This window comes from Channa argus, chromosome 11 (genome assembly GCF_033026475.1).
Source record: "Channa argus isolate prfri chromosome 11, Channa argus male v1.0, whole genome shotgun sequence".
NCBI classification, from domain to species: Eukaryota; Metazoa; Chordata; class Actinopteri; order Anabantiformes; family Channidae; genus Channa; species Channa argus.
In genome coordinates this window covers 15,023,662-15,049,504 of record NC_090207.1, presented here as the reverse complement: position 1 = coordinate 15,049,504, position 25,843 = coordinate 15,023,662, and the positions used below count along the sequence as shown (strand labels likewise).

Below are 25,843 nucleotides of genomic sequence, written 5' to 3'. Positions count from 1 at the left end.
GGCGTGTGGCATTTATTTTTCACAAGTTGAAACATTTTCTACACAATGATGTCTGAGTTGTAAACAGCATGAGGAGTTTCAAAGGAAACTCTATCAAACTTTGTGGGAAAATAGCTTTTTCAGCAGAGTAATATAATGTCCATGGATGACTGTGTGCACATTAACAGAAAAATGGCAGCCACAGAGTGACAAAAATGAGAAATAACACTATTATGCCTTCTCTGCAAAACACAGAGAGCCATAATGGAATAATCTGCTAAACACATTAACTAAACATTATACTGTCAGAAGGTGGTTGATATACCAGTATTACTGAACTGTAGGGGAAGTGTGATCATCAGTAGGAGTTCTGCCACTGCAGATGTAAAAAAATCCTTGAGGATATATAAAGATACCCCCACCAAACACACACACGAGTACAGTTTATTAGCTTCTCCTTCTTTTTTCTTTTGGCCCATAAACAGATATGTCGGAACAACATAACACTGACTGGTAAATCCAGTTATCCTCCAGCCACAGAGGAAATGAACTGGACCAGGCCATCTGCAAGTGAAGTGTGTTTAAGAGTGTTTTTGTGTGTGTGTTTGTGTGAGCCAGAGGGAACAGAGTAGGAGTAGGGTAGGGATAGAGAAAAGAGAGAGAGAGAGAGAGAGAGAGAGAGAGAGAGAGAGAGAGAGAGAGAGAGAGAGAGAATGCCAATGATGCTCATGTATTATTCATGAGAGTGCAGAGAATTTGTGGAATAAAAGCTCTTTCAAACATTAAGCAAAAGAGAGAACAGCAAAGTAAGGAAAGCAGTGAGGCTGAAAGTATGACTTCACTTGGCTTTCTACTGTTTTATCTCTCTCCTTCCATCTTCCCCTCTCTCTTTTGTTTCCATTCTGAATGTGTCAGATGGAAGACAGCAGTGCAAGGCACTGAAAGAGTCCCAGACAAGAAGAGAGGGACAGGGGAAGAAAGGGATGAAAACAGGAGGAGATTATCAAGATAAAACATCTCAAATCTCAAGATAAATGCTGAACAGGAGAAACTTTTCACCCTTTCTGATCTGTTGGCCGTGTGACTGACATTTGGATCACAAGCTGACACTAAATTCTCTCCATTAGTCTTTAGGGAATCTCACAAATAATTTAAAAATGTTTTTTCAAACAATGCATTAATGCAAATGCATAAACAGTTCTTGACATAGGACCAATTCTGACCAATTATGTACAAACACAACAATGAGGGCCATGTGTATTAATCTACATGAAAAGAATGCACCATTTTTAAAAACAAATGTTCACACTATGATGTCCCTTTTTTGAACAGATGTTAATACAAATGTGTAATTAATTAAATTTCCATTAGACTCTAGCAACAAATTTTCTTTTCCAATAATGGAAATTTTAATTGCACTGATTGGTCCCAAGTGGTTGCTGCAGGGAATACGTTCATTACAAATGTTCTCATTATAAAAGTTTTTCCACATGCAAAGGCTGGCAAATGCAATCAAAAATGCACATTCCTTGTCAGTGCCAATGCAATGCTAAACTAGTGCTACATTCTTTCAAGTAACCTTGGAAATAACAATACATGTTCAAAATATAACAGCTCAAAAGCACCTCAGTGCCTGTTCAGTCACCAAAATAGAACAACCAGTGTCTGTAACCCGTGAGTGAGAGAACCTGTTTGCACAATGGAGGCAAACTAAACAAACTGTTCTGCTTCAGGCTGTGTGGACCATTTTCCATCTCACTACCACCAGCAAACTGAGTGCACTAAATATTCGTCTGGAGCACAGTGAGAGTGTGTTTGTGAGGTCAGTCCCATAAAAGTGCACCAGCAGGTGCCTGCTACAGTACATCATGCAGACTTATGCATTCAGTCATACACACAGGCACACACACACATACAAATACACACAGCACACATGCATGATTGAGTTGATACATCCTGACTCCAGAGCTCATAGCTTGTAAGTGCTGCTCATTTCCTCAAAGAACCTCTAAGGAAAAAAGCCAGAGACATTGAGACTTCTCATGTATTTCCCCTTTGCTCCCTCAAGTGTGTGATAATTCAGATCAAATAAGGTGTTGTGTTAGACATAAGGGGCAACCATAACAAATATTTATGCCATTCATAAAACCATAGGCCCAGGACAGATGAATGTAAGAGCGCAGACTCACTTTCTCCACATGTCTTATTAAGATGATACACTGTGATGTTGCCTGGTTCTGCTAGGGGGGGTCTAGTCAGGGCTTTCCTACAAGCACTCTTATTGGCTGGCCTCTGGGTGACCTGAAGCTGCTGGGATGTCTGAGATGTCTGACATGATTCTGAGGAGAGCAGCATGATGCTCTGAGGTTACTATGTTTGCAATAGTGGTTGCAGGAGAGACTTTTTCACCCACTTACAGATGAGCAAAAAAATGGGTCAAGTGCCTGGCTGTCATTGTCATTGGAAGTGTGTTAGTGTAACCATGGTATTTTGTTTGACAGTTTCAGCGTAGTGCTTCCATTCAGATCATCTGTACGGCTCCCAAAGATCCGTTTTGAAATGCAGTCTCTCAAGTCCTCCCTAAACCTCTTAAACCACCGGGAGAAAACAAAAGTTGAAGGGCTGCCCCAAACTTATACGTCTAGATGGATTATTATCTAAAATGAATTTTGAATTTTAAAATGTGCTGGTAGTGTAAAGTATTGTCTTAGTTTGATCAATTTACATTTGTTAGCTTGCAACAACAAATCTAATGCAACCACAAGCAGCCATAATCCACTGTTTTTTTTGTGCCAGTCCCAAGTCTGGATAAAAGCAAGGGGTTGTGTCAGGAAGGGCATCCAACGTTAAACACATGCCAAATCAAACATGCAAATCATGACTCAGTCGCAGCCCTGATTAACAACTACCGCCACTGGTTCTCCTGCAGAACGACAGATGGTGGTAGACTCTTCCAGAAGTCGCAGGAACATAGGGGTACATATAAGAGCGGAGGTAGAAGCACTCAGGCCAACTACATATTGTGATGATGATGTAATCTGAAAGAGATCAGTGACTGCAAAGTATTGGTAGGCGACAGTGTAGTAAGACAACACAGGATTGTGGTGTGTAAAATTACTCTGGTGGTGAAGAAGATAAAGACGACTTAGCCAGAGGAATAAAGCTGATGAGCCGTACAACGAAGCTGTGGGAAAGACTAGTGGAAGCTAGGCCAAGGGCAGAGGTGAGCATTTGTGAGCAGCCATATGGTTTTATGCCTAGAAAGAGTCCAAAAGATGCAGTGTTTGCTTTGAGGATGCTGATGGAGAAGTACAGAGAACACAGTCACAATCGGCCATACAGTCATTAAGTGCGTGCCGGCCTTTAGAGACACAATGTATTTTGATCATTGTTGTTGAACTGCTCCCAGTGACTGACCTAAGTGAACAGGGGTCAACACTAACCGTCATCACAGTTTTTGTTTGTAAGTTTTTTTTTATTAACCTAATTTAACAAGTTGAGTGAACTCAATCATTTTAAGTTAAAGAATAAAGTCAAAGCAACTCTTGTTTCTAAGATCCAACCAGAAATTTTAAGCTGAGTTAACTTGAAAATAGAAAACATTAGATACTAATGTTATGTTAATGAAAAAAAATCAGTTCATTCCAGAATTTACCGTGAATATTCATAGAGAATTCATTAAAATATGTATTCTCTGGGACCCATGGGATTTGCATGGCTATTTATTCACCCGTTTCCAACCACGTTCACACACTGATGAGTGGTTATGTACTAGCTTGACCCAACAGGAGTAAGTTCAGTGTCTTGCCCAAGGACCATTTAGTATATCACCAGTGGTAACCTCACAAATGCCTCTGTGGTCCTCATTCTCCTTACTACTCTTAGCCATTTGTTTGATTAAACATCTAACTCCCTATAAATCCTAGTTATCTATGTATAGCATCTTTTTTGTTATGTTCTTCATAGTGGCGCTCACTCTGCTCTCTCTTCACCCTGCAGTCTATTGCTCTTTGGGATTTTCTTCTTCATCTTCCACACCATCCCACTTCTGATCCATTTCTTCACTTTTACTAATTTTCACATTTCTCTCATTTTCAGTCAGTACTGTCACGCTACCATGTACTAAAGATGAGAAAGTTAACTGTGATCAGCACAGATGGAAGGACACCTGCCCTGCAATGGTCTTTTCAAATGCTGCCTCTTTGTCTTTCATGCCCTCTTGCAAGCCCACAAACACACACAGTAACTTCAGAGAGGAAAACCTGGGCACAACATGAAGGGACATTCTCCTCCCATGGTGCAGTGGAGGCAATGTGACTGATGGGATGGGGAGAAATGGGAGTCAGATAAAACAACAATATGGAGCCATGGAGGCAGGTCAAATGTGTGTGTGGGTGTGAGGGGCAGAGAGATGGAATTGGAAAGAGACAGAGGGGGCAAACAGGGAGTGGTTCACACATTTGGCAAGTGAAAGTAGCTGTGATGATTCCAGCAGAGTGGCCTTATCTGAGTTTAGATGTGCGTTTGCCTGTGGTAAGTGTGGTCCTGTGAGGGTGAGGGAAGGCCAGTCTTGGGTCTGTGCTTAAGGCCCAGCATATATTTAAATTCTATGAGGAATAATGGAAGGCATCAACCAAATGTTTGGCTAATAGGTACCAGAAAATAATCCCAGGTGACAGATTTTGCAGCTGGACTTGCCACTTGCTGTAGGCTGATGCTGTCCATCTGACAATGCAAGTGTGCGGTCAGTACTCAGGGCAAGGAAGGACCTTGCATATATATATATATATATATATATATATATATATATATATATATATATATATATATATATATATATATATATATATATATATATATATACATACACACACACTCACACTGGGTTAGTTTCACCCAGGGATTTTAAATCTTATTGGAGGAAGGACTTGTTCTGAAACCCTATAGCAGTTTTTACCCATGAATAGTACTTTTAATTTGATTTCAGATGTATCACCATACCAACATATTAATAATTAAAGTTTTTCTTTACTTTAAGTAGAGAACAAATTAGGGCTTCTATCCATGGTGAAAATGAAAAAGACTGGTGTGTTGAACAATACATTAGTCCTCAGATGAGACAGAGCAGTACAGGCCAGTAGGCAAACACACAGCAAAGCCCATTACAACTAGTTCAAATGAGGTTCCTGACATCATGCATGTAAATGAGGATAAGCGGAAGCCCAAGTGTACAAAAACAGAGAGACACAGACATTCACAGGGTACATAAACCCAGACAGAGTAATAAATAACTCAGGACACACACACACACAAATCTGGCAACACAAAAATACCCACACACTCACTATCTCATTTTATTCACTCATGAGCAGATTCACTATAGCCTACAGGTGTCATTAACATTTCAAAAAGGAAAAATTATGCAAACACCCTGCCACACTGTGGGTGCAAGTAAGTCTGCTCATTTAACACCATCAGACGGAACTGCTCTCTCATCTGTCAGTGTTACCACGGCTTTAGGAAAACAAACATCTTGTCAACATTGTGCACGCTCCCATTTACATTAAGGATCAAGGGGCAAAGTCAGACAAAAAAAGCACAGCTAAACTTCTAAGGAAAATATATTTTTCACACATTGACAACTCACATGTAAAAAAATGCTATTACGGAAGATTTTCTGCTCTTGTGGTCTCTCTCTTGGGTGGACTGTCCAGCTCTATGCCAAGCAAACCAATCTACTCTTACTCCATTGTGTCCCAGTCAAATTATTTGTTTGAGTGAACTGATCAAGCTCGTGCCTTTGTACGGGTGTGTATGTGTGTGTCTTTGTGTGTGTTTCTTTGTGTGTGTGTTTATGTGTGTTTGTGTGCGTGTTTGTGTCTGCCCATCACACTCATCGGAGGTCTATGTGCAGGGCCTGAGAATATGAGGCAATCAATCACATCATACCACCTTAGATTAGAGCCACATCGATCTGGTCTTAGCTCTGACAAACAGCCTGACCTGGAATACATTCACCACACACCACACAAACACACACACACATTTACGGTTGTATTTATCACTTCTCATTGACTTAGATTCATTCAACCCAATCTTGACCATGACCACAACTTGTCTATCCCTAATCCTTATTCTAACCTTACCTAGCCCTAACCTAACCAGGGCATCACTCTAAAATTCAGTGATTAACATGGTATGGACTAACATGTGCTCACCACAAGTGTGTAAACAGGTTTCATTTCCACAATCAAAGTAATACATAGGCACACAGACACAGTCACATACAGACACACAGCATCTCTTCTTTCTCTGCATTTCTGGCACTCCACATAGCACCCCCTCCCCAGGAGTGTATACTACCACATCCACACATACCAGGCATATTTACTGAGAACCACTCTTACACAGAGTAGTCCCTGTGCAGTAAACATTCAAGGTGGGATGATTTTCCCTGTGGGTGGCTGGTCATTTGTATGCTCCTTTCACTGTCCATCTCCTCTGCTGCCCCCCATCAATGAAAGCAAACACTCACTACCAGAGTTTGACGTTCCCATCATTCTCAAAAACTTCAATGTCCTATGCCCTCAATCCATTTATTAATGCTTTGTCTCATCACAATCAATGGTTGGCGGTGTGATGAAGGTCCTTGCCTGGGGGGAGAGGGAGCAAATGGAAAAAAGCTCTGAGATATTCAGGGTTTGCAGAATCATTAGGTCTGAGCTCATGCCTGCATGCATGTGTGTGAGTATGCTGTGCTTATCATTAGCATTGAATATGCAGTGAGGGTGTCAGGACATTATCCAGGTATTGTTTAAAAATATCTAACTGTCTATCCTGCAGTGCAGACTGGGGCAAATCAAAGCCCTGAACACCTTAAGTGTGTGTGTGTGTATGTGTGTGTATATGTGTGTGTGTGTGTGTGTGTGTGTGTGTGTGTGTCTGTATGTGTGTTTAATATGCTTCAGCAAAAGTACAGTCAAGGATAAAACTTCCCATGTTCTATAATGTGTGAGAATACAATAATTTTCTATATGTTTTATTCTGCAGAATGAAAACAATATTTTTATCTTACAGCAATCTAGGTGACAGCAATTAATCCACAACTATCATGCACTGTGAATTTAAATAATTTAATTACACTATTTAAATTGTTGTGTCCTGCTTGGTCTAAGCTGCAATACAAGGAATGATTCAAACACTTTCTGAGCGAGTTATAAAGAATAGGTTCCCATTTTGAAATATATGCTTAGCCTCGTTTAAAGAGAGTTACATGAAAAGATGGACTGATTGATTAAGATTTAACTTAAACATTCTCATCTGAAATAGGAAGATATAAATAGTAAGAAGGACACTAAATACTAACATGATTTGTCATTTCTAGCTAATGCAAAAAACTACTTAAGAGAAACATAAATGTACCTAATTTAGTTTTCTCTTATGAAGTGGCTCAGTCTTATCAAATTATGTTATTTCTGTCTTTATTTTCATACGGCAGCCTCTTTGCATCCAAGTGAAAAAGAGCTGAACATTATGAAACCTACAGAGGCAGTTGAGTAGATGAGTAGCCAATAAAGTTCTTCTGATGTAGGAGGACTGACCAATAAGAGAGAAGGACTGATTGGAGGTGATTTACGTTCCTGACATCTTTAACCAAATTACCCAGCATCCTTTGCACTGTGATTACCATGATGTACTGTCTTGATGCTTGTGTGTACAGTGTGTGTGTGGGTTTGTGGGTGTCTGTGTGTGTGTTGATTTCTTTCTTTCAAGGCAACAACTCATGCGGAACTGGACGATACATTTGTACACAAGTGAGATTCAAAACTACTAGAAAGGAACAAACAGCTCGTTTTTTTGTGTGTGTTTGTTGTCTGATTTCTGGTATATCTGGCAGAAATCAGAGGTAACAGTTCTTGTCCTCACTGACCTGCAATCAGATAACATGTTCAGGTTTCTATTAAGTAATATCATTCATCAGTAGCCATGACTCCTGTCAAGTTTTACAGACAGCTTTTGCAGCATTATTTTAAATTTATAAGAAGCTATCAATCTCATATTTACATCTACCACCAGTTTAAAACTGGTTGGTCACAAAACACCTTCGTAAGCAATCAAAATATTAAATATAAATCTAGACAAGCTGTAATAGTTAAATGCAATAAACCTGTCTGTGCTGACTTGCATTTACTTGCATTATCATTTTCCCAACGACAAAACCACGGGCCTAATGATTTTAAAATGACTAGAGGAATGACAGCTGTTGCTAAGCAGTCAAGCTCCCTTTGGAAATAATCACATCAAGCTATGACCCGACAAACGTTCATTAAAAACGAATAAAGCAGGTACAATATGGAGTAATTATAATGGTTCATTGTGATATGTCTCTTTACTGAAAGCAGCACAGTTTCTTTTCCATCTAACACGCTCATGTCACTGAAAGCCTCCATGATCCATCAGTAGATTTCTACCACTCTGCTCTCTCAGCCCTGCTCTTAAAGACAGATAGTGGGAGTCTGTCTCATTTCACGCTTGCAGGAGTTAATGCTATTAAACTTGACACAGTCAAATGTGCACACATTCAAACACACACACAGACATATATGCACACACCAAAAGAGACAAGCTGTAGCTGCTATCTGATAGTCTGAACAACCCCAACCTCTGAGATAAAGAGCAGTTTTCCTGTTCCACTGATACATGGCCATGTTGTCAGTGCCATGTCTGTGTGTGTGTAGGTGTGTGTGTGTGTGTGTGTGTGTGTGTGTGTGGGTGTGTGTGTGCGTGTGTGTGTGTGTGTGTGTGTGGGTGGTTGTACCATGTAAGTCCACCGTTGCACCTGCATGGTGACTGATGCAGGACCAATCCCTCAGTGATCCCATTACAAGGGTCTGACATACAAGTGTGTCTGTGTGTTTGTATGTGTGTGTCTGTGTGTTTGTGATGGAAAGGACCATCTGAGAACTGCTGTTAGTTAGCAGCATTCTCTATCACTGTGGCATGTTATTATCTGTCTAGGGCCTGTGTTACATCTCTCATATTTAAACACACACACACACACACACACACACACACACACACACACACACAAACACACAAACACACACACACACACAAACAACACATTTGTCATGATTTTTTGTGAGCATAGATCATGGACTGTATCCATTCCTTATTCACTACATCACTACACCAATAACCCGAAAGGAATAGTTTGACATTCTAGCAAATACACTTATTCTTTCTTGGTGAGAGTAAGATCTGTCTTTCTTGTGTCTGTACATTAAATATGAAGCTGAAGCAAAGAAATTGTGGGCTTAGCTTAGCATCAATTCCAGAAAAAAATGGAAAACCTCACAGTGAAGACAAGACTCAAAGAGGTCGCTCCACCTGGCCAAGAAATAGTCCCACTACAAATAGTCTCATCTTAAACCTAACCCTACACCAAAGACTATTGTTAAACACTTACTTGAGGACCAGGTTAAAATATTTTTTTGAATTTTTGGAGAGCTATAAAAGGTCACTCCACCCATATAGCCATGGTCACAGATACCTAATAGAGCTTTGAGTAATCACATCAAACACTGCAATTGTACAGAGCAAACACATACAATTATCATACATTATAGAATAGCAATAGAACAGGACCCTGTAAGTATCACACAGGTTGTGGAACTGTGTACACACTGTATTGCTTGTCTTTATCTCTATGCAAACCTGCCCTCCCAGTTCCTTGTTATTCCTGCACAGTGCAAACCTGTCTGACTGACAGTGGAGCTCAATTCAGCCAGTCTAGAGAGCTCAGACTGACAAACAGTTACATATTACTTAGTAATGTATATTGTGTAAGCTGGGAGTGCACAGGCATCCAAAAAATCATATACACAAACTTGATAAATATTCACTTGGTGTAAACTTTGTGCAATCTGATCTGATCATTTTAATGGCAAAAGTATCAAGTTACATTTTGTACATATAGTTTTTACCATGCAAATGCTGCTATAAAAGCTATGAGCTTTGGGTTTGTGAGATTTAAGACTAATTTGTCTGTCTATGGAACAATCAAAGTTTTCTCCACTCCTCAGCTATTAAACAGAACTGAAGGCTTAGAAAAAGAGACATAAACCTATCCAGGTCTAATATTGATAAATAGACTTTCACATGTGTGTATGTGAGTGCGTAACTCACTGTCCCTCAAGCTATATCAGCTGGGCTTGGAGCAGGTTATGCCTCCCCTCCTCACATTTCTCCTCAGGCCCCTCTTTTAGCTGCTTGTACCTCCACCTGAGAGCAGATTATTGTTTGGAAGACTTGCAGCAGAACAGGCAGCGTAAGTGGATATCCTCTCCTGTGCTCTAATCTAATCAAATTTGATGTTTCCAAACACACAGCAGCTGGCTAAAGGCACGGCGAAGATACCCTAGGAACAAAGCCCACATTTGTTGTTGGAAACTCACCTAAGCTTCTCCTATTCCTGCCTCAATTTAGCACTCTCTCCCTGAAGCTTAAGAGTGGAAAACAACAAGAAAGCAATTGAACAGACTGACACTGTGTGAGAGTGTGCTTGGGCGTTTGTGTACAAAACCGTTGATATCTGTTTAAGGAGCAGATATCTGTGGGCTGATGGGGGGGACTCCTCCGTGATTCCACATTTACTGTGTAGAAAAACAGCAAGGGAAATTCAAACACTGATAGACAGCACAAACACACACAACCCTGTAAATATATCTTGCCGCTTTGAAAATGCGCTCCATCTTTTTACAAGGCTGCAATAAGTGTTCACATATCTACATAAGTAAACAATACATAGATATTGGGGGTCAACATACAATTTAGTAATGGTAGATTTGCCCTTTTAAGCTCTGTTGCATTATTAAAACACTGTAAGTAACGCTGTAAGGCTGATAGCTTTGATACACTGTGTACATGAAATGTCGAGATCACTTTATTTCAGTCAGTACTCTAAAGGTCCTTTCATCACTTTAACCTATCCAATTCTTACTTTCATCTTACACTAATGAGGTGCTCATTAATTTCTAATCAAAGGATCCTGATTCAGTACAGGTCTATTGAGGATATTCAGCCCTTGGTGCTTAGAAAGTGGATGGGGTCATCACATTTTAAACATTACACAATGGACACACACGTACACTTCAGTAAATATACAGTCGGTGAAGGTGAAACTGTCTTATAACATTTTGGCTCCTTTTTAATCATCTGTAATAAATTCTATACAGCTGAGGCTGGGGCGAGGTAAAAATAGTGAGGGGGGAGGATGAAATGCTAGGATGGATGAAGAGAGAGCTGCTTTGTATTGAAGCATGCCAAAGGTCCCCTTACACACATCTGGAAAGAAGACACTATCTCACTGTGTTAGTGAGTGTGTTCACACATGCCAGTAGGAATGGCTGTTCCACCACGTTCCAGATTATTCTGCACACAGGCAGGTCCACACTCTCCCTCCAGACTTCCGGCCTAGCACGATTAACAAACCACCAGTTCCTCTGCTCTGTTTTTGTGTGTAACTGTCCGAACCCAGTGAAACAGACATCTGCGCCTGTCTGTCATAGCAAGTTCAACAGAAAATTCTGCCTTGAGACTTTATATCTACAGCTGCTGAGAGCCAGAGGAGAAAATCAGAGGTTTTATCAGCTAAAAACACATTCAGCCTATCAATTCAATCATATGTCTACAGACTTCTAGCCAGACCAGTAAACTGCTAAAACATCATCTAAAAGCAGTGCTACTGGAACACCAGCAGAATATTAAGAGAATTCTTTTGAGAAAATGAATTATTGGTTGATAAGATTATCTAATCAAAATCAGAGTTTGTCTGTTATTACTGGTGTGCAGTCAAGTTGTAATGCTATCATGTGCTCCTGTTTCCATCAGTGTGCAGTGACTGAGGACACAGGAGAAAAATAATGTGAACAGTGAAAACACTGTGTAGTTGAAATTTGCTCAGACAAGCCAAAACACTACATTTCTTATAACAGTTTTATTATAAAAAAGCATTTTCTTATTAAAAGAAAAGTATTTTTAAAATGCTTTTCTTTTGAAAAAGCATTTTTAAAATATGTGAGGAGAGGAGAATTGTTTTCATTTTGCTCATAAATCTATATGCTTTTATCAAAAGCATAATTGTTTAAGGTCAAATTGTTTGCAAAGTATGATAAAAATGAATGTTTAGAGTTAGCAGACAAATTCTTAGCCACACTTTGCAGCTTAATATTTGCAGCTGAATGATATGCATGGCATTAATTACTACTACTACCTATTCTGTAGCCAAAGGTCTGACCTGGTTAGAAACACTGTGTTTGTAAGAAGACAGTTCAGTTCCAACAAGAGGCCAGTTGCACATGTGATGACAATTATTCAGTTTTCTTACTTGACTTAAAGCAGAGACAATAGTCTATGAGACAAAAGACGGCGCAGCAGCTTCAGTAATCTACCTGTGTTGCACTGCCATCTAGCTTTAAAAGAAAGAATTGAACAACATTCTTCCACCTACAGGAAAGATTTAATAGTAATTTCATATTATTATTATCGAAAAAGAAGACATTGCACTTTGATGTTTGAGAGCAAATATCAAAATATTTTTTGGGAATTCTACAGAAAGTCATCTTTTCCTACAATATTGGCCGTTTCAGGGTTATTTTACAGAACTTTATACATTCCACTGCATAACACTACTACACCTACTATCTTAACTTAGCACATTGTAGAAGTTGTGTTGCTCTATGGTTCATCTTATGGCTGTGGTTTGTAGTAACAGACTGCATTATAATTTGTTACTGTTTTTGTTTGTATACTTGTCTATAAGTACTTGTTAAGTACTTGCGTGTATTTTACAACTCATGACACACCTGTTGGAGCAAATAATGCACACATAACACTGTGGAGACACAAGCTAACTAACTAACCAAAGAGGACAAAGTGCTTAAAGACATCATGGCTCATGCATGGATTATGAAACAACCATGATGTATTCAGAAGGTGTCGATATCTGCTGGAAAAACTCTGGAAGCTTGTAAAACACTTAATGTTTTAAACACACTCACTAAGTGACTCACATGGAACTCATTTTCTTATGCTTATTTGTCCATTTGTTATAAATGTTATGTTCTGGAATACATTAATCACAAATTAAAAAGCTAATTCAATTCTAAGGTCTAGAACAATGTTACCAAAAAGCCAGTAAAACACCTCCACTTAATTTTTGGATGTGTACATGTTTGCATATAGCACTGCCTGGTCTTTATTTGGAAACAGGCAATTGCTAGACTACAGAACATTAAATAAACCAGTGAAGCAAATCACTGAGTCAACACATTCTGTGGAAGTGAAGAGCCGTGTGTGTGTGTTGGAAACAGAGGAGTGTCTGTCATAATACACTTTAGAGTAAACCCGCACACACACACACTGTTGAGAGACTACCTAACCACAGAAGCCATTAAAGCTGCTATGGCAACAAAATGTGTGCTAAACCTCTGTTTAACACATTATACACATCTGACCATCAGATTTTACTAGAATAATGGACTGTTTCCTGTAGCATTAATATCTATAAGGTGATCTTATTTTCTTTTTTGAAGGCAAATTACTTCTGTTTGCTTTGCAAATAGTTTGGAGAGTGACATTAGGACACAGCATAGAGCTTTCTATTGCAGGCATTTAGAATTTTCATAAAACAAAAATCATATGGAACTTGAGCATTGCACAGAACATTAACCGTGGCTCCATGACTAATTGCAATAAGTAACTAATGTAATTAGTTACACCTGTGTATCCTGATGGTTAGAATTATCTGTGAAAAGGTCAATTGTGTTGAAAAACGTATTTACAACTTTTCCACTAACTGGAGGACGTTGTCCACTACTGCGTACATGGGATTAATTCTAATGCTATGCTAGGTAACATAGCATTAGAATTAATCCCAAAAAATCAACATAGCATTAGAATTAATCCCAAAAAATCAAATACAAAAGCGCAATACAAATGTTGTTGAATTTTGGTTCAAAATGAAAAATGGCTAATTAACAACCAGACAAAAACTTCAGCAAGTGCAGCGTCTCTTTGCATTTTAACAGTCATAACCCACTTGGAGGCCATCTATTTAAATCAAAAATAAAAAAAACACAACTGCCTCCAAAGACCCCAACAAACTTTACAGAGCAAAAGTAATTAAAAATTATTTCACGAGTATCTTCATATAGGACTAGGAACACCAAAATACATTGAGTTAAATATCCGTCTGAAAAGCATGTGCTCAAACTTTGTATTTGTACGTGGGGGTGACGTCACACGTAATTCTGCAGGACGGATGTTTCGTTGGCTGTACTTCCGCTTTGTACATGTGTTTACTGAAAATGTGGACAACCTAGAAAAAGAAAATAGTTTTAATAGTTTATATACAATACATGTTTTGCGCAGCTTGAAACATGGGCAAGCTGAATGTCGTGGTGTTGAGATATTTATCTCGAGATGATTTCCGCGTCCTCACAGCGGTAAGTACCGTTAGCGTGCTTACTAAATCAATTGTGTTCCACCTGAGTGCTAGGCTAACATTAGCCTCCTCAACCCTACTCGAGCCATGTCTGACAGTTCCTTAATTGAACGTTACAGTTGTATAACAATAAAGACGGCATGTATAAAGGCTAAATGGTATGTAAATATTTGTTTACTTCCTGGGTATGATAATGTCCCTAACAGCTGCAGGGTATTACTGCATAGCTTAGTGAGACAGTTGTGTGGTAATGATGGTAAATCAGGTAGAGGCATTCACTTTTCTTACCATCCAAATTATTAGAAAAAGATTTTCTACAGATACATGTAATTTATAAGCTTTTGTACACTTTCATAACGCTGACTGACAGACAGATTGCAGAAGTAGTAGCGATAGATGCACTACTCACAAAAGTTAGGGATGTTGCACATTCAGGTAACATTTTTAGAATGCTGTTCTCTAACACATCGACCGCAAAATTGTATTTTGTGTGTGTGTGTGTTGTATATGAACAAATGCAATATCATCTTTTAGCTGTGCTGCAACTTAGTCACAACAAGCAGACTAAAAATTCTGTACTGACCAAATTCTGGTTCCTTCTGTAAACAACCCTCACACAGGTTGAGATGGGGATGAAGAACCATGAAATTGTTCCAATGAGTCTTCTGTCCTCCATTGCTAGCCTGAAACATGGTGGCTGCAACAAGATCCTCAGAGAACTTGTCAAACACAAACTTGTTGTGTATGAACGCACAAAGAGTAAGAAAACAGAAAGCAATAAGCTTTGACTAACAATTCCTGACAGAGATGATACACATATACTTTTGTGTTCTGATTTCAGCTGTGCAGGGATACAGGTTAAACTATGGAGGATATGACTACCTTGCCTTAAAGACCTTATGCTCCAGAGAGGTGATTATTTCAGTTGGCAACCAGATGGGAGTGGGCAAAGAGTCAGGTAAGAAAAAGTGTATAAATATTTTGGTAAACCACAACATATTCCCCTGTCTGACTGTAGTAATTCAGTTAAAAGCAATTATGTGATATAAATGCTTGAAATATAAAGGACTTTCTGAATCAGTTATTAAACAATGGAACTTTAATTCAAAGAAAATGTATTAGAATGTTGCAAAGTTGTCATATCATGAAATTGTTTTCACTAAGAGATCAGCAATATACTTGACTTATTATTGTCATTTCTTAGTACAGTTCCCAATCAAGATGGTTGTTTTGACAAATACTTAACAGCCAAAAAAGAAACTAAATGGATCATCACAGCATTTTTTCTTATTTGCAGTTTGTTATTGTGAAAATATCTCTATACTTCCTGGGCTTCATTGCCAAAGTCACTCTCTCATGTGCTCAAGTTCATACAATATGTTTTGTCTTCACCTCATGCAGATATTTATGTTGTGGCAAGTCCAAATGGTGAGCAGTATGCACTGAAGCTTCACAGATTAGGTCGTACCTCCTTCAGGAATCTAAAGAACAAAAGAGATTACCACAAACACAGGAAGAACATGTCCTGGCTTTACCTCTCTCGCCTGTCAGCCATGAAGGAGTTTGCGTACATGAAGGTAATGGACAAACAGTAGCTAATATCTTTATTTGTAAATACAACATTGTGCTTTCGGTTTCAACATTTTTTTTAATGCATTTTGAACAATTGGGTCACAGGTTGACAGCTCAGAAAGATCGGCATTTAAACCTAAACCACACGTGTGCAGGTTATGTTACTTCTGTCTTGCTTCTGCTAATGTACAACATGCAGTCAGTTATACTCATCTACATTAACACAACTACACTACACAACATTAAGATCACATGTTGCGTTTATCGTTGTGGTGGACAGGGGTAAGCATGGGCACTCTGACCAGTGTCCAACAACACAGCCCTTATATGCCACAGATATACTGGCTGTATCTAAGCATCTACATGTGCAGAATGACAATCTCGTACAGCCTACATTTGTTTGAAATGTCACTTGTACACATTTCAAGAAATTAGTGCTACACGTACAAGAGATGCAGTCCCGCATGAGTGAAGGGGTAATAGTCTCAGCAGCAGCAGCAGCTCTAAATCACCAAATCAACAATAGTGGAGAATGAAGGGAAAAACTAATTGAGCTTGTCCACATCTACTTACTCTATATGCTTGTCATTTATGTTGTTGATGCTATTTTCTCTGCCATGACCTTAATATTAACCATCTTGCTGCATTGCTTCTGTTTGTGATGTGGAAATCCTCCAGACTTGCACAACATACGCAAAGAAGTGTATATGTCATAGAAAGAAAACAACAGTTCTTACAATGTACAGTAGAATTCCAATTTTATGTGGTGCATCTTTTGAGTTATCTCCTAATTTTTCCCAGGCATTGTATGATCGAGGCTTTCCTGTTCCCAAACCTGTGGATTATAACAGACACGCTGTACTAATGGAGCTCATCAACGGATATCCACTGTATGTTAAAAAACCATCCTATCCTTACTTCTTGCTTAAGAAAATTATACAGCACACTCTTTGTATTCTCTGTTTCTTATATGCTTTATGTGTATTATTTCTCTTTCAGGTGTCAGGTGCATGAGCTGCAGGATCCACCGGCACTGTACAATGAGTTCATGGAGCTCATAGTCAAACTAGCTAATCACGGGCTGATTCATGGTGACTTTAATGAGTTCAACCTCATGTTGGATGATCAGGATCACATAACAATGATTGACTTCCCTCAAATGGTGTCCACCTCACACGCTAATGCTGAATGGTTGGTGGCTTTGCCATAAAGTGATTAATACTGATAAAAAACAGATGCTCTCCATTTTGTTTAATTCTACAAATTTGTTTGTAGGTATTTTGACCGAGACGTCAAATGTATCAGAGATTTCTTTGCAAAAAGATTTCATTATGAAAGTGAGCTTTTTCCAACCTTCAAAGACATCAGGTAACTTTTCATCTTTATTTTTGTTATTAATTGTATTGTCTGTGGGATTAATGTACTTAATTGACTTTATTTCAACAATGTGTTTTATATTCTATGTTTGTGTTCTTATGTAAAATAAAATACTTTAAAGTTATGTTTTAACTAAAACCAAAAAATGTGTGTAACAAACAAATTTTAGGTCAAAAGTAATTTTTGCATAATCTTGTCATTGATTGCTACAGGCGGTCTTATTCTCTAGATGTTGAAGTCTCAGCTAGTGGCTTCACAAAAGATCTGGAGAGAGATGGTGCATTGCTGCACCCAGCTGGACCTGAGGAAGATGATGAAGATAATGAAGAAGAGTGTGATGATGAAGAAGCAATATATGAGGAAGCAGAAAGAGATGAGGAGAATGTAGACATGGAAGAATATAAACTAGCAATGCTAGAATTGGAGGGTCTGAAAGTTAGTGACACATACGAAAGTGTACAAGATGAGGATGAAATGAGTGAAAATGAGAAAGAACAGACAGAGACTGAGTCAGAAGAAACACCAATAAGTGATGGAGACACTGAGAAGGACGTGGAGTCAAAGGAAGCAGAGGATGAGTGTCCAGAACTTGCAGACCTTTCTGCCTCCAACAAAGAGTTCAAACCCTTTAGGTAAGCACTATAGTGTAGGAAGTTAACCCAATAAAATTAAGGGCATTTGAAATTATTTTTTCCATTTTCAGTCCTAAAAATTGATACTTGGAAAAGAAAAAATAGCCTAGTCTGTGTCAAATTAAACACCAACAGTGAATGGCTGTGCTTTAATTTTAAATGTGCCATAATAGCAACTGATTTTGGTTTGTTTGTGTGTTGCAGAGACTCAGACAGTCTCCTACACATGGCAGAACACATTAGGAGGAGAACAGACAGTGAGGCCACAATGGGAAGCATTGGGAGCTGCTCTACCATACCACCAGTGAGAAAAACCCTGACACCTACACAGCTCTCTGTATTAAGTGTATTATACAAGGGCAACGAACAGACCAAAGAACACTGTTAAAGTCTTACTGATTTGATCATCTAAAAGTATGCCCTGTCAGTGCTAAAGAACTTTGATATGGTGTTGTAGTTTGCGAAAAATTGTAACGTGACCTTTAGCAAAGGCAACATATTGTTGTGTCTGGAGAGACAGAAAGTGCATACATTCATCTGTAGGAACCTGCTGTCTGTGCTATTTTGTGTCCTACAGGACGTAGTCCGTCAGAAGGTGCGGAGGCAGCTCACCAAACAGCAGAAGGCAGCCCAAAGGCGACGTCTGCAGAAGGGAGAATCCAACTTGGTAACCAAGTCCAGGAGGGAGAATCAAATTAACATCAAATCTAGTATGGAGAGCGCCAACTTTTGGGGATAAGTGGGAGAACAGTGGTTAATCCTCCTACTCTGAAAATTTGTGAATATCTGATGGTTGATTGGAAAAAGTCAAGAATCTGTGTAAAACCTCAACTCTTCTTTACTGTCATGGGAAATCACAACAGTGTGACAAAGCTTTTTACTGAAGTAAAAACAAGCTGTATTTTCTAGTTGGTTCCACCACATGGAAAAATATCCTCACAGGCCTTTTTTTTTTTCAATTTATAATTCTGTGAACTGTCATATTTTTTACAGGCTAATGTACATATAGACTACATATTATAATAAAGTGTATGATTGGAAATTAAACCATTTATATGTTACTGCAAAGGTGTTTTTCTTTGCCTTTTACAGGAAACAAACAACCCTTCACTAATTATTCCATTCTTGCTTGTCAAGTTGAGTAAATACATATGTCACTCTGAGTATGCTGCTGATAGAGTAACTGATGTGGGACTTGAGAGTCAAATACAATCTATAAATGTTAATAGATGTTTTTTGAAACTTTTGCCATGGTCTCAAACTGTTATCACATTTTATTTACATAGCTCATGATCATAAATACCCATGGTCCATCACAAGGCTTTATCTGTTTAATATAAACCATCCTCCATCCCTAGACCCTCAAATCCAAATCAAATTGTAGAACTTTGAAAAGTTTGATACTACCATTGTGTGGGCAATTAAACGGTAGAGAGTGACCCAAGCGCACATGCTTCACAACACATCCACTTCATGCTCATAAGTTCTCCTGCTGACTTATATTTAACATACAGACATGTAAAGGATGATGGATTAGAGACTTGGGAAACTGAGAAACCACTTCTTTCTCCAAATTTGGTTCATTTATGCATATGAGGCTTTCAGAAAGTATTTGAATACAGACCTGAACAATAGCCATTCATATTGAAGAGCGTGAATGGAACTTAGAGCCCTGGGCTCAATGGGCTCAAATTTGTGTGTGGAGTCAGAAGTATCCCACCCCCACACATCATAGAAACTACATGTTGCAAAGAGATGATACTGCTTATTGACATGATACAGAAAAATCTAGAACAATCAAGGACTTCTTACACAACAGCTCATGTTTTGCTGTTCCTTAAGATGGTACAATGTCTTGCCGGTGTATAACTTTGTGCAGGTCTTCAACTGTCTTGACTGTTCAGGGATTAGCCAGCTGCACAGCCTGAGGGGAGGGGCTCAGCATTCCTGCACTGCACCTCTGTGTGTGCATGTGTAAAAAGAGTGAGGGGCCCTCTGAGCTAATTGGCAGTGAGGGGGACAAAGGTGGTCTGCTTCAAAAAGGAAACCCTGGTGAGATGTTCACACAGGAGAAGAGGAGGAGGAAGAAAGAGAGTTTAGGAGGTGGAGCAAAGAAAACTAGAGAGGCTTTTAGATTTTTTTTAAGTTTATGCCTGAGTTTTGGTGATGGTGGAGGTTGCTCATTTTTAGTGTCATGTGAACTATTTTGAAGAAAAAAGGACTGAATGTGTGTGATGTAGCTGGAAGTATATGCTTGATGAAGATGAGTAAAGTAAAAGTTGAGAACATCGTGTCATACCTGACTGACACCAGCCCCAAAGACTGTGAGTAACTGTTAGAATTAACAAGAAATAGACAAATTTAGTTCCAAATATTACAATTGAAATTTAAATGCTGTTTTTACCAATGACCTGATGTTGCAGTAGAAAATAATGTAAATGTCTTCTTATAACTTTGCAATTTTATATATATATATATATATATATATATATATATATATATATATATATATATATATATATATATATACTTACTATATTTCCTGCTACACATGCCTCTAATTAATGCCTGGCAACTGATCTTTGCAATACACTGAGTTGCAGTGAAATGTTTGACACATAGTGAAGGACACAGGAAAGGTTAAACCTATGTCAGGATCAGAAAATGTTAAAAATGTTATAAAATGCTGATTTGTGTAAGTTAAGGGGTGTTGTTGCCCTTCCGCTTGTATTTCTGCAGTATTATTAATCACAATATTTATGCGCTGTGTTGCCTGCTCTCTCTGAGTTAGAAGAAGAGGTATCAAAACTTTTCATGTATTAGCCTAGAACGAGCAAGTTTACTTTCTGCCATGGTAATTTATGTTTTTTGCTTTGTCATTCCACATTTTGACATGTTTGTGTGTGCAGTGAATGCAGTGACCATGCTCCATGACTTTTGGAAGCAGAAGCAGATGAGTCAGGCAAAGTGTTCATCTAATAAATTAGATGGTTCTGGTGAGGATGAAGCCAGCCAGACAGAGGGCTTGCTGCTGTATGAGTCGACACCCTCGCCTGGTCCTCCGTACGTCTGCTATGTCACTCTCCCGGGAGGAAGCTGTTTTGGTAACTATAAGGTGTGCGGTGAGGGATTTCTGCATGTGATGGTTAATTTAACATGCTTGCCCTGGGTTATTAGTATCAAAAATAAAATAAGAGACAGTGCCTTTATAATACTAGATAAAGATTTTTCTGCAGTGTCCGAGTGGGAGTCCATCCTAATCATAAAATTGCAGAGAGCACCGATTGTAAATGCTATAAAAAGTTATCCACTTAGTAGTTTGTTATTGTATGGTTATTCTTTTTTATTTATTTATTTATTTATTTGTCCTTTCGGCTTATCCCGTGACTTCAGGGTCACCACAGCAGATCATTGTCCACATGTTGATTTGGCACAGTTTTTTTTACGCCGGATGCCCTTCCTGACACAACCTTCCCCAATTTCTCCCGGGCTTGGACCGGCACTGCTCAGTGTCTTGTCCAGGGACACTTTGACATATAGCTGGGGCCGGGGATCGAACCACTCACCCTGTGGTCTGTGGACAACTGCCCCTCTATTACCGCCCCTCTATTGCATGGTTATTCTTTACAATTAAATATAAGTCATGTCATATGCATGATATCTTTAAATAATCTTTCAAAACTGCAAATGCTGCAACAAGAAAAACATAAATTAGTTAAATTATAAAATAAAACAGCCCTAAGAATTAAGGTTTCTTACAGGTTGTTATTTTCTGAACAAAAAACATCTGAAGCTATTTATGTTATTAAAATTAACTGGGAAAAAACACTTAATTAAACATGCTTTTAATGTGGTTTACGTTGATGTAATTTTGTTTAAATCCCATGATATCTATCAATGGGCTCATTGTGGTCTAGGAAGCAGCTCCCAGCTTAGAGCCGGCAAGACATTGATTATCTGTGAATGGCTTAATGTTCTAATGTTATTACTGATTTGAGTTCTGATCCCATGATTAGTATTACTGAAGTGTAAAATTATCCACTGTTGGAGTCAGTCATTCGACCTTCGGCTCATACATGTCAGCATAACCTGAAATGGCTGTCTAAAGTAAAAAAAAAAAATATATATATATATATATATATATATATATATATATATATATATATATATATATATATATATATATATATATATATATATATCTATCTACCTATCTATCTATCTATTTATTTATTTATTTATTTTCCCCTTCCCTTCTTGTTCATCATCTCCTCAACTTCAGGTGTGTGAAACTCAGGCAGAGGCTCGAAGGGATGCAGCTCGTGTGGCTCTGATGAACTCACTTGCGAACGAGCTGCCAAGTAGACGCATCAGCCCTCAGTTCATCACTCAGAGTTTGCAGCAAGCAACCAGTGACAGCGCTGTGAGTTTGAAGAAGTGCAAACACTACATTAGTTCTTGTGAGGTAGATTATAGGAAAGACAATGGAGGAGAGCATTAATAACAGTATGAATATTGACCTACACTGTTGTTTCTGTTAAGGTCTCTATTGAAGAAGCTTGTGATTCAAGCACCAGTCTGGGAACATACAGTTTGCTTCTCCACTCCTACATAGGAAGAACAATGCTCGAGTTCCAGGTATAATATAAAACCGAATCATGTATTTCACTGTACCTATGCTTAGAAATTATGTGGGCTCATGTCCATGTCTCATCAACCCATATTTTATTCACAGTTGAACATAAGCAACATATCACATGTTGAAACTGAAAATAAGGAAAATATTAGCTCATTGTGAATTTGATGGCACAAACACATCTCACAAAAGTTGGAAGAGGGGCAACAAAAGACAAGGAGCATTTGACAACTAATTAGTTTAAATGGCAACAGGTCACAGGTAACATGACTGGGCATTAAAGGAGCATTTCAGAGATACAGTGTCTCAAGTGTAAAGATGGTTCAACAATCTGCAACAAACGGAGTAAAAATTGTGGAACAATTTCAGAAAAATATCCCACCATCTAAAGTTTATAATATAATCAAAAGATTCAGTGAATAAGCAGGAATCTCTGCGCGCAAGGGACAAGGCCGAAGGTCAAAACTGGATGTATGTGATCTTTGGACCCTGTATGTGATCTTTGGCACTGCTTTAAAAACAGGCCAGATTCTCTACTGGACTAAAGAAGAAAGGGACCATCCAGCTTGTTATCAGTGGACAGTTCAAAAGCCTGCATCTCTGATGGTATGGGGGAGCATTAGTGCCTATGGTGTGGGCCGCTTACACATCTGGAAATCCACGCTGAAAAGTAAATAGAGCTCCCATCCACACAACGTCTCTTTCAGGGAAGGCCTTGCAACTTAAAAGAAGAGGGGATGCTGCACAATGGTAAACATCGCCCTATTCCAACTTTTTTGAGCTGATTTGCTGCCATCAAAAATATCTTAGTTTCAACATCTGATAGTTGTTTATGCTCTATTGTAAATAAAATATGGGTTGATGATATTTGAAAATTATTGCATTCTGTTGACATTTTACACTTCATCCCAACTTAATTTTGAATTGGAGTTGTATTTACTTTACAGGATTCAGGGTTTGTCATGTAATTGTTTACACTAAGACACCTTAAATAATGTATTTCTAACTAACTAGTCAAACATCCAAAAATCACAACCAGCGATTCCACCCTTTATGGTTATCATGACTCCATTTCTTTACCAATTTGCCCCCTTTCCATCTCATTATCAGTCAATGTATAAAACACCTAATATTTCTGCCTTTGTGTGTATGTAAGCACACATGTGCAGACAGAGAGTTATTAGTAAAAGGAAATGGGTTCATTATCATTCCAGCTAAAGCACAACTCATACAGATGGAATGTTTCCAAGCAATACACACACCTCCATACATCCACACATGTACACACAGATCCTGAAATTGAGTCACACATTTACTCCAGCCTGCACACACAGCATCACATCCCAACCTCCACAAACATGGGGCATGTGGTTGTCAAGGCTTTATATAATTTATACATGCAATTAATGCAAGAGGTGTTGAATAGTCTGGTAGTCAGGCAGAATCCAGTAGCATAGGGCAGATCCATTGTTAGAACCAGAATAAATAGGCTGGCAGGTAAAATGCGGACTTAAAAAACAGATAACATACGTGTCCCATTTTCCACGTGTGACTCATTAGCTCAATTTCAGTACATACAGTGCATACAGACTTTCTCTGTTTAACACGTCAGTAGCTTCCAATACTTGGAAGCTGTCCTTGTACCTTGGAAGCTGTACCTAGTGCATAAAGATTTACAATATCTTTTCAAACCAATCACCTGCAGCTTAGGTGCGGATTGAGGAAATGCCCTCATAATATGTTATCTTTGTCAGAAATATGTACATGGTGCTGGATATTTGTTATTCAAGTCTTTACTCATGCAACTGCACATGACTTTTCTCTGTGTGACTCGTATCTCTTTTCCTCTCCAGGAGATGATGACAGTTTTCCAGTTACTGCACTGGAATGGGACACTAAAAGCACTGAGGGAAAAGCAGTGCTCTCGACAGGTACGGGTCTTGCTGAGGACATACCTTATTCCTGCTTTCAGCCAACTCTGATGAAGCAAACTATGCAGTGAGAATCACTTATTTTCTTTCCCCCTTGTTAGGGTGTGATCGCCTATTACACACAGAGGAGATTTGAAGAGTACATGCGCAGCAGCATGGCTCTGGATTGGCTTGGAAAGGAGCAGGGGGCACCGGGGCTCCTCAGAGAGGAGCTGCAGGTGGCACAGAGGGAACTGGTGTTGGCCCAGCATCGAGGCATAGAGCTGCGTTTCTACAAGGAAAAGACAGCAATTCTAAGCTTGGCTCTGAGTCAAGCGTACAATCACCACACACCTGAGGCCTACAAGCAGTCACAAAGTCAAACATACAAGTAGGAGCAACCTACTCTACACATTATACACCCAGGACACAGGAGCCTGGACAACCGGATGAATATTGACTGTTTAATGTAGGCTACTTACTGTTTAATCTATCAATATCTAAGAGCGTCTGTCTGCCTTACTCGCTCTATCATGTCATCTGGCATTTCAGGTTATCAAATGCTTAATGAAAATGAAATGCTGGGTCAAATGACTACGTCACATATTAGGCTACATCTTAGCTAGATGCTATGGCACACACTTTTGTTTTTTATTAAATTACATTTGGATTCGTGTTTGTTTTTTGTGTTTTGTTGCATGATGACCTTAGTTGAAATCAGATTGAACCGTGACAATAGATTACAGGATAAATGAGTGACTATGACCAACACTAAACTGGAGAAGCTCTCCAGTATAACCCTTGCTTGCTAAATGAACTGCAAAACCAGCAGATGTTAGATACTTAGGAGAGTCATACCTTATGTACAATGCTTCTAGTACTACTTGATGATATTTTGTTATATACCGTGTTTTTTTATTATGGTTTTGATTTTGATTTAGGAATTTTTCTTTAAGTCTCAGTGAGATTTTCTGCATATATAAACAATCATTTATGTAACATGACAATGCGCCATTTTAAGGGTTTGCAAGCCCGGTAGAAATTGGGGAGGGTTGTGTCAGGGAGGGCATCCGGCGTAAAAATGGTGCCAAATCAATATGCTAATAATCCGCTGTGGCGACCCAGAACTCACGGGATAAGCCGAAAGGACAAAAAAAAAAGGAGGGGGGGAGAGAAGCTGTATCTGTTAATTTTATGGATGGTTAATTTGCTTTGTCCTGTTAGCTCTTTA

General features: G+C 38.8%; 2 protein-coding genes across 3 annotated transcripts; both read left to right on the top strand.

Moving 5' to 3' along the window:
- Positions 1-14,310: 14,310 nt before the first annotated feature.
- riok2 (RIO kinase 2 (yeast)) lies at positions 14,311-19,127 on the top strand. Of its 2 annotated transcripts, XM_067522259.1 has the most exons (10): positions 14,311-14,486; positions 15,106-15,244; positions 15,327-15,443; positions 15,887-16,062; positions 16,859-16,947; positions 17,057-17,248; positions 17,333-17,425; positions 17,647-18,066; positions 18,271-18,370; positions 18,644-19,127. In XM_067522259.1, the coding sequence occupies exons 1-10, from the start codon at positions 14,421-14,423 to the stop codon at positions 18,803-18,805; spliced, it is 1,554 nt and encodes a 517-aa protein (XP_067378360.1). In that variant the 5' UTR covers positions 14,311-14,420; the 3' UTR covers positions 18,806-19,127. The 2 variants fall into 2 exon arrangements, with proteins under 2 accessions (XP_067378360.1, XP_067378361.1); XM_067522260.1 differs by lacking the exon at positions 15,106-15,244 and having other exon boundaries at positions 14,334-14,486.
- A 1,102-nt stretch (positions 19,128-20,229) lies between these two features.
- On the top strand, positions 20,230-25,287 carry lix1 (limb and CNS expressed 1). The gene is made up of 6 exons (XM_067521476.1): positions 20,230-20,390; positions 20,976-21,181; positions 22,349-22,489; positions 22,609-22,704; positions 24,556-24,633; positions 24,735-25,287. The coding sequence occupies exons 1-6, from the start codon at positions 20,324-20,326 to the stop codon at positions 25,005-25,007; spliced, it is 861 nt and encodes a 286-aa protein (XP_067377577.1). The 5' UTR covers positions 20,230-20,323; the 3' UTR covers positions 25,008-25,287.
- The last annotated feature ends 556 nt before the right edge of the window (positions 25,288-25,843 follow it).

What these genes read in the sequence shown, in the direction of transcription:
- riok2 (XM_067522259.1), top strand. Translation starts at nt 14,421, where the DNA reads ATGGGCAAGCTGAATGTCGTGGTGTTGAGATATTTATCTCGAGATGAT. An exon ending in CTCATCAACGGATATCCACT is followed by an intron (nt 16,948 to 17,056) that starts GTATGTTAAAAA and finishes TTTCTCTTTCAG; the next exon opens with GTGTCAGGTGCATGAGCTGC. An exon ending in TCACACGCTAATGCTGAATG is followed by an intron (nt 17,249 to 17,332) that starts GTTGGTGGCTTT and finishes ATTTGTTTGTAG; the next exon opens with GTATTTTGACCGAGACGTCA.
- lix1 (XM_067521476.1), top strand. Translation starts at nt 20,324, where the DNA reads ATGAAGATGAGTAAAGTAAAAGTTGAGAACATCGTGTCATACCTGACT. An exon ending in GCTGTTTTGGTAACTATAAG is followed by an intron (nt 21,182 to 22,348) that starts GTGTGCGGTGAG and finishes CCTCAACTTCAG; the next exon opens with GTGTGTGAAACTCAGGCAGA. An exon ending in AAGCAACCAGTGACAGCGCT is followed by an intron (nt 22,490 to 22,608) that starts GTGAGTTTGAAG and finishes GTTTCTGTTAAG; the next exon opens with GTCTCTATTGAAGAAGCTTG.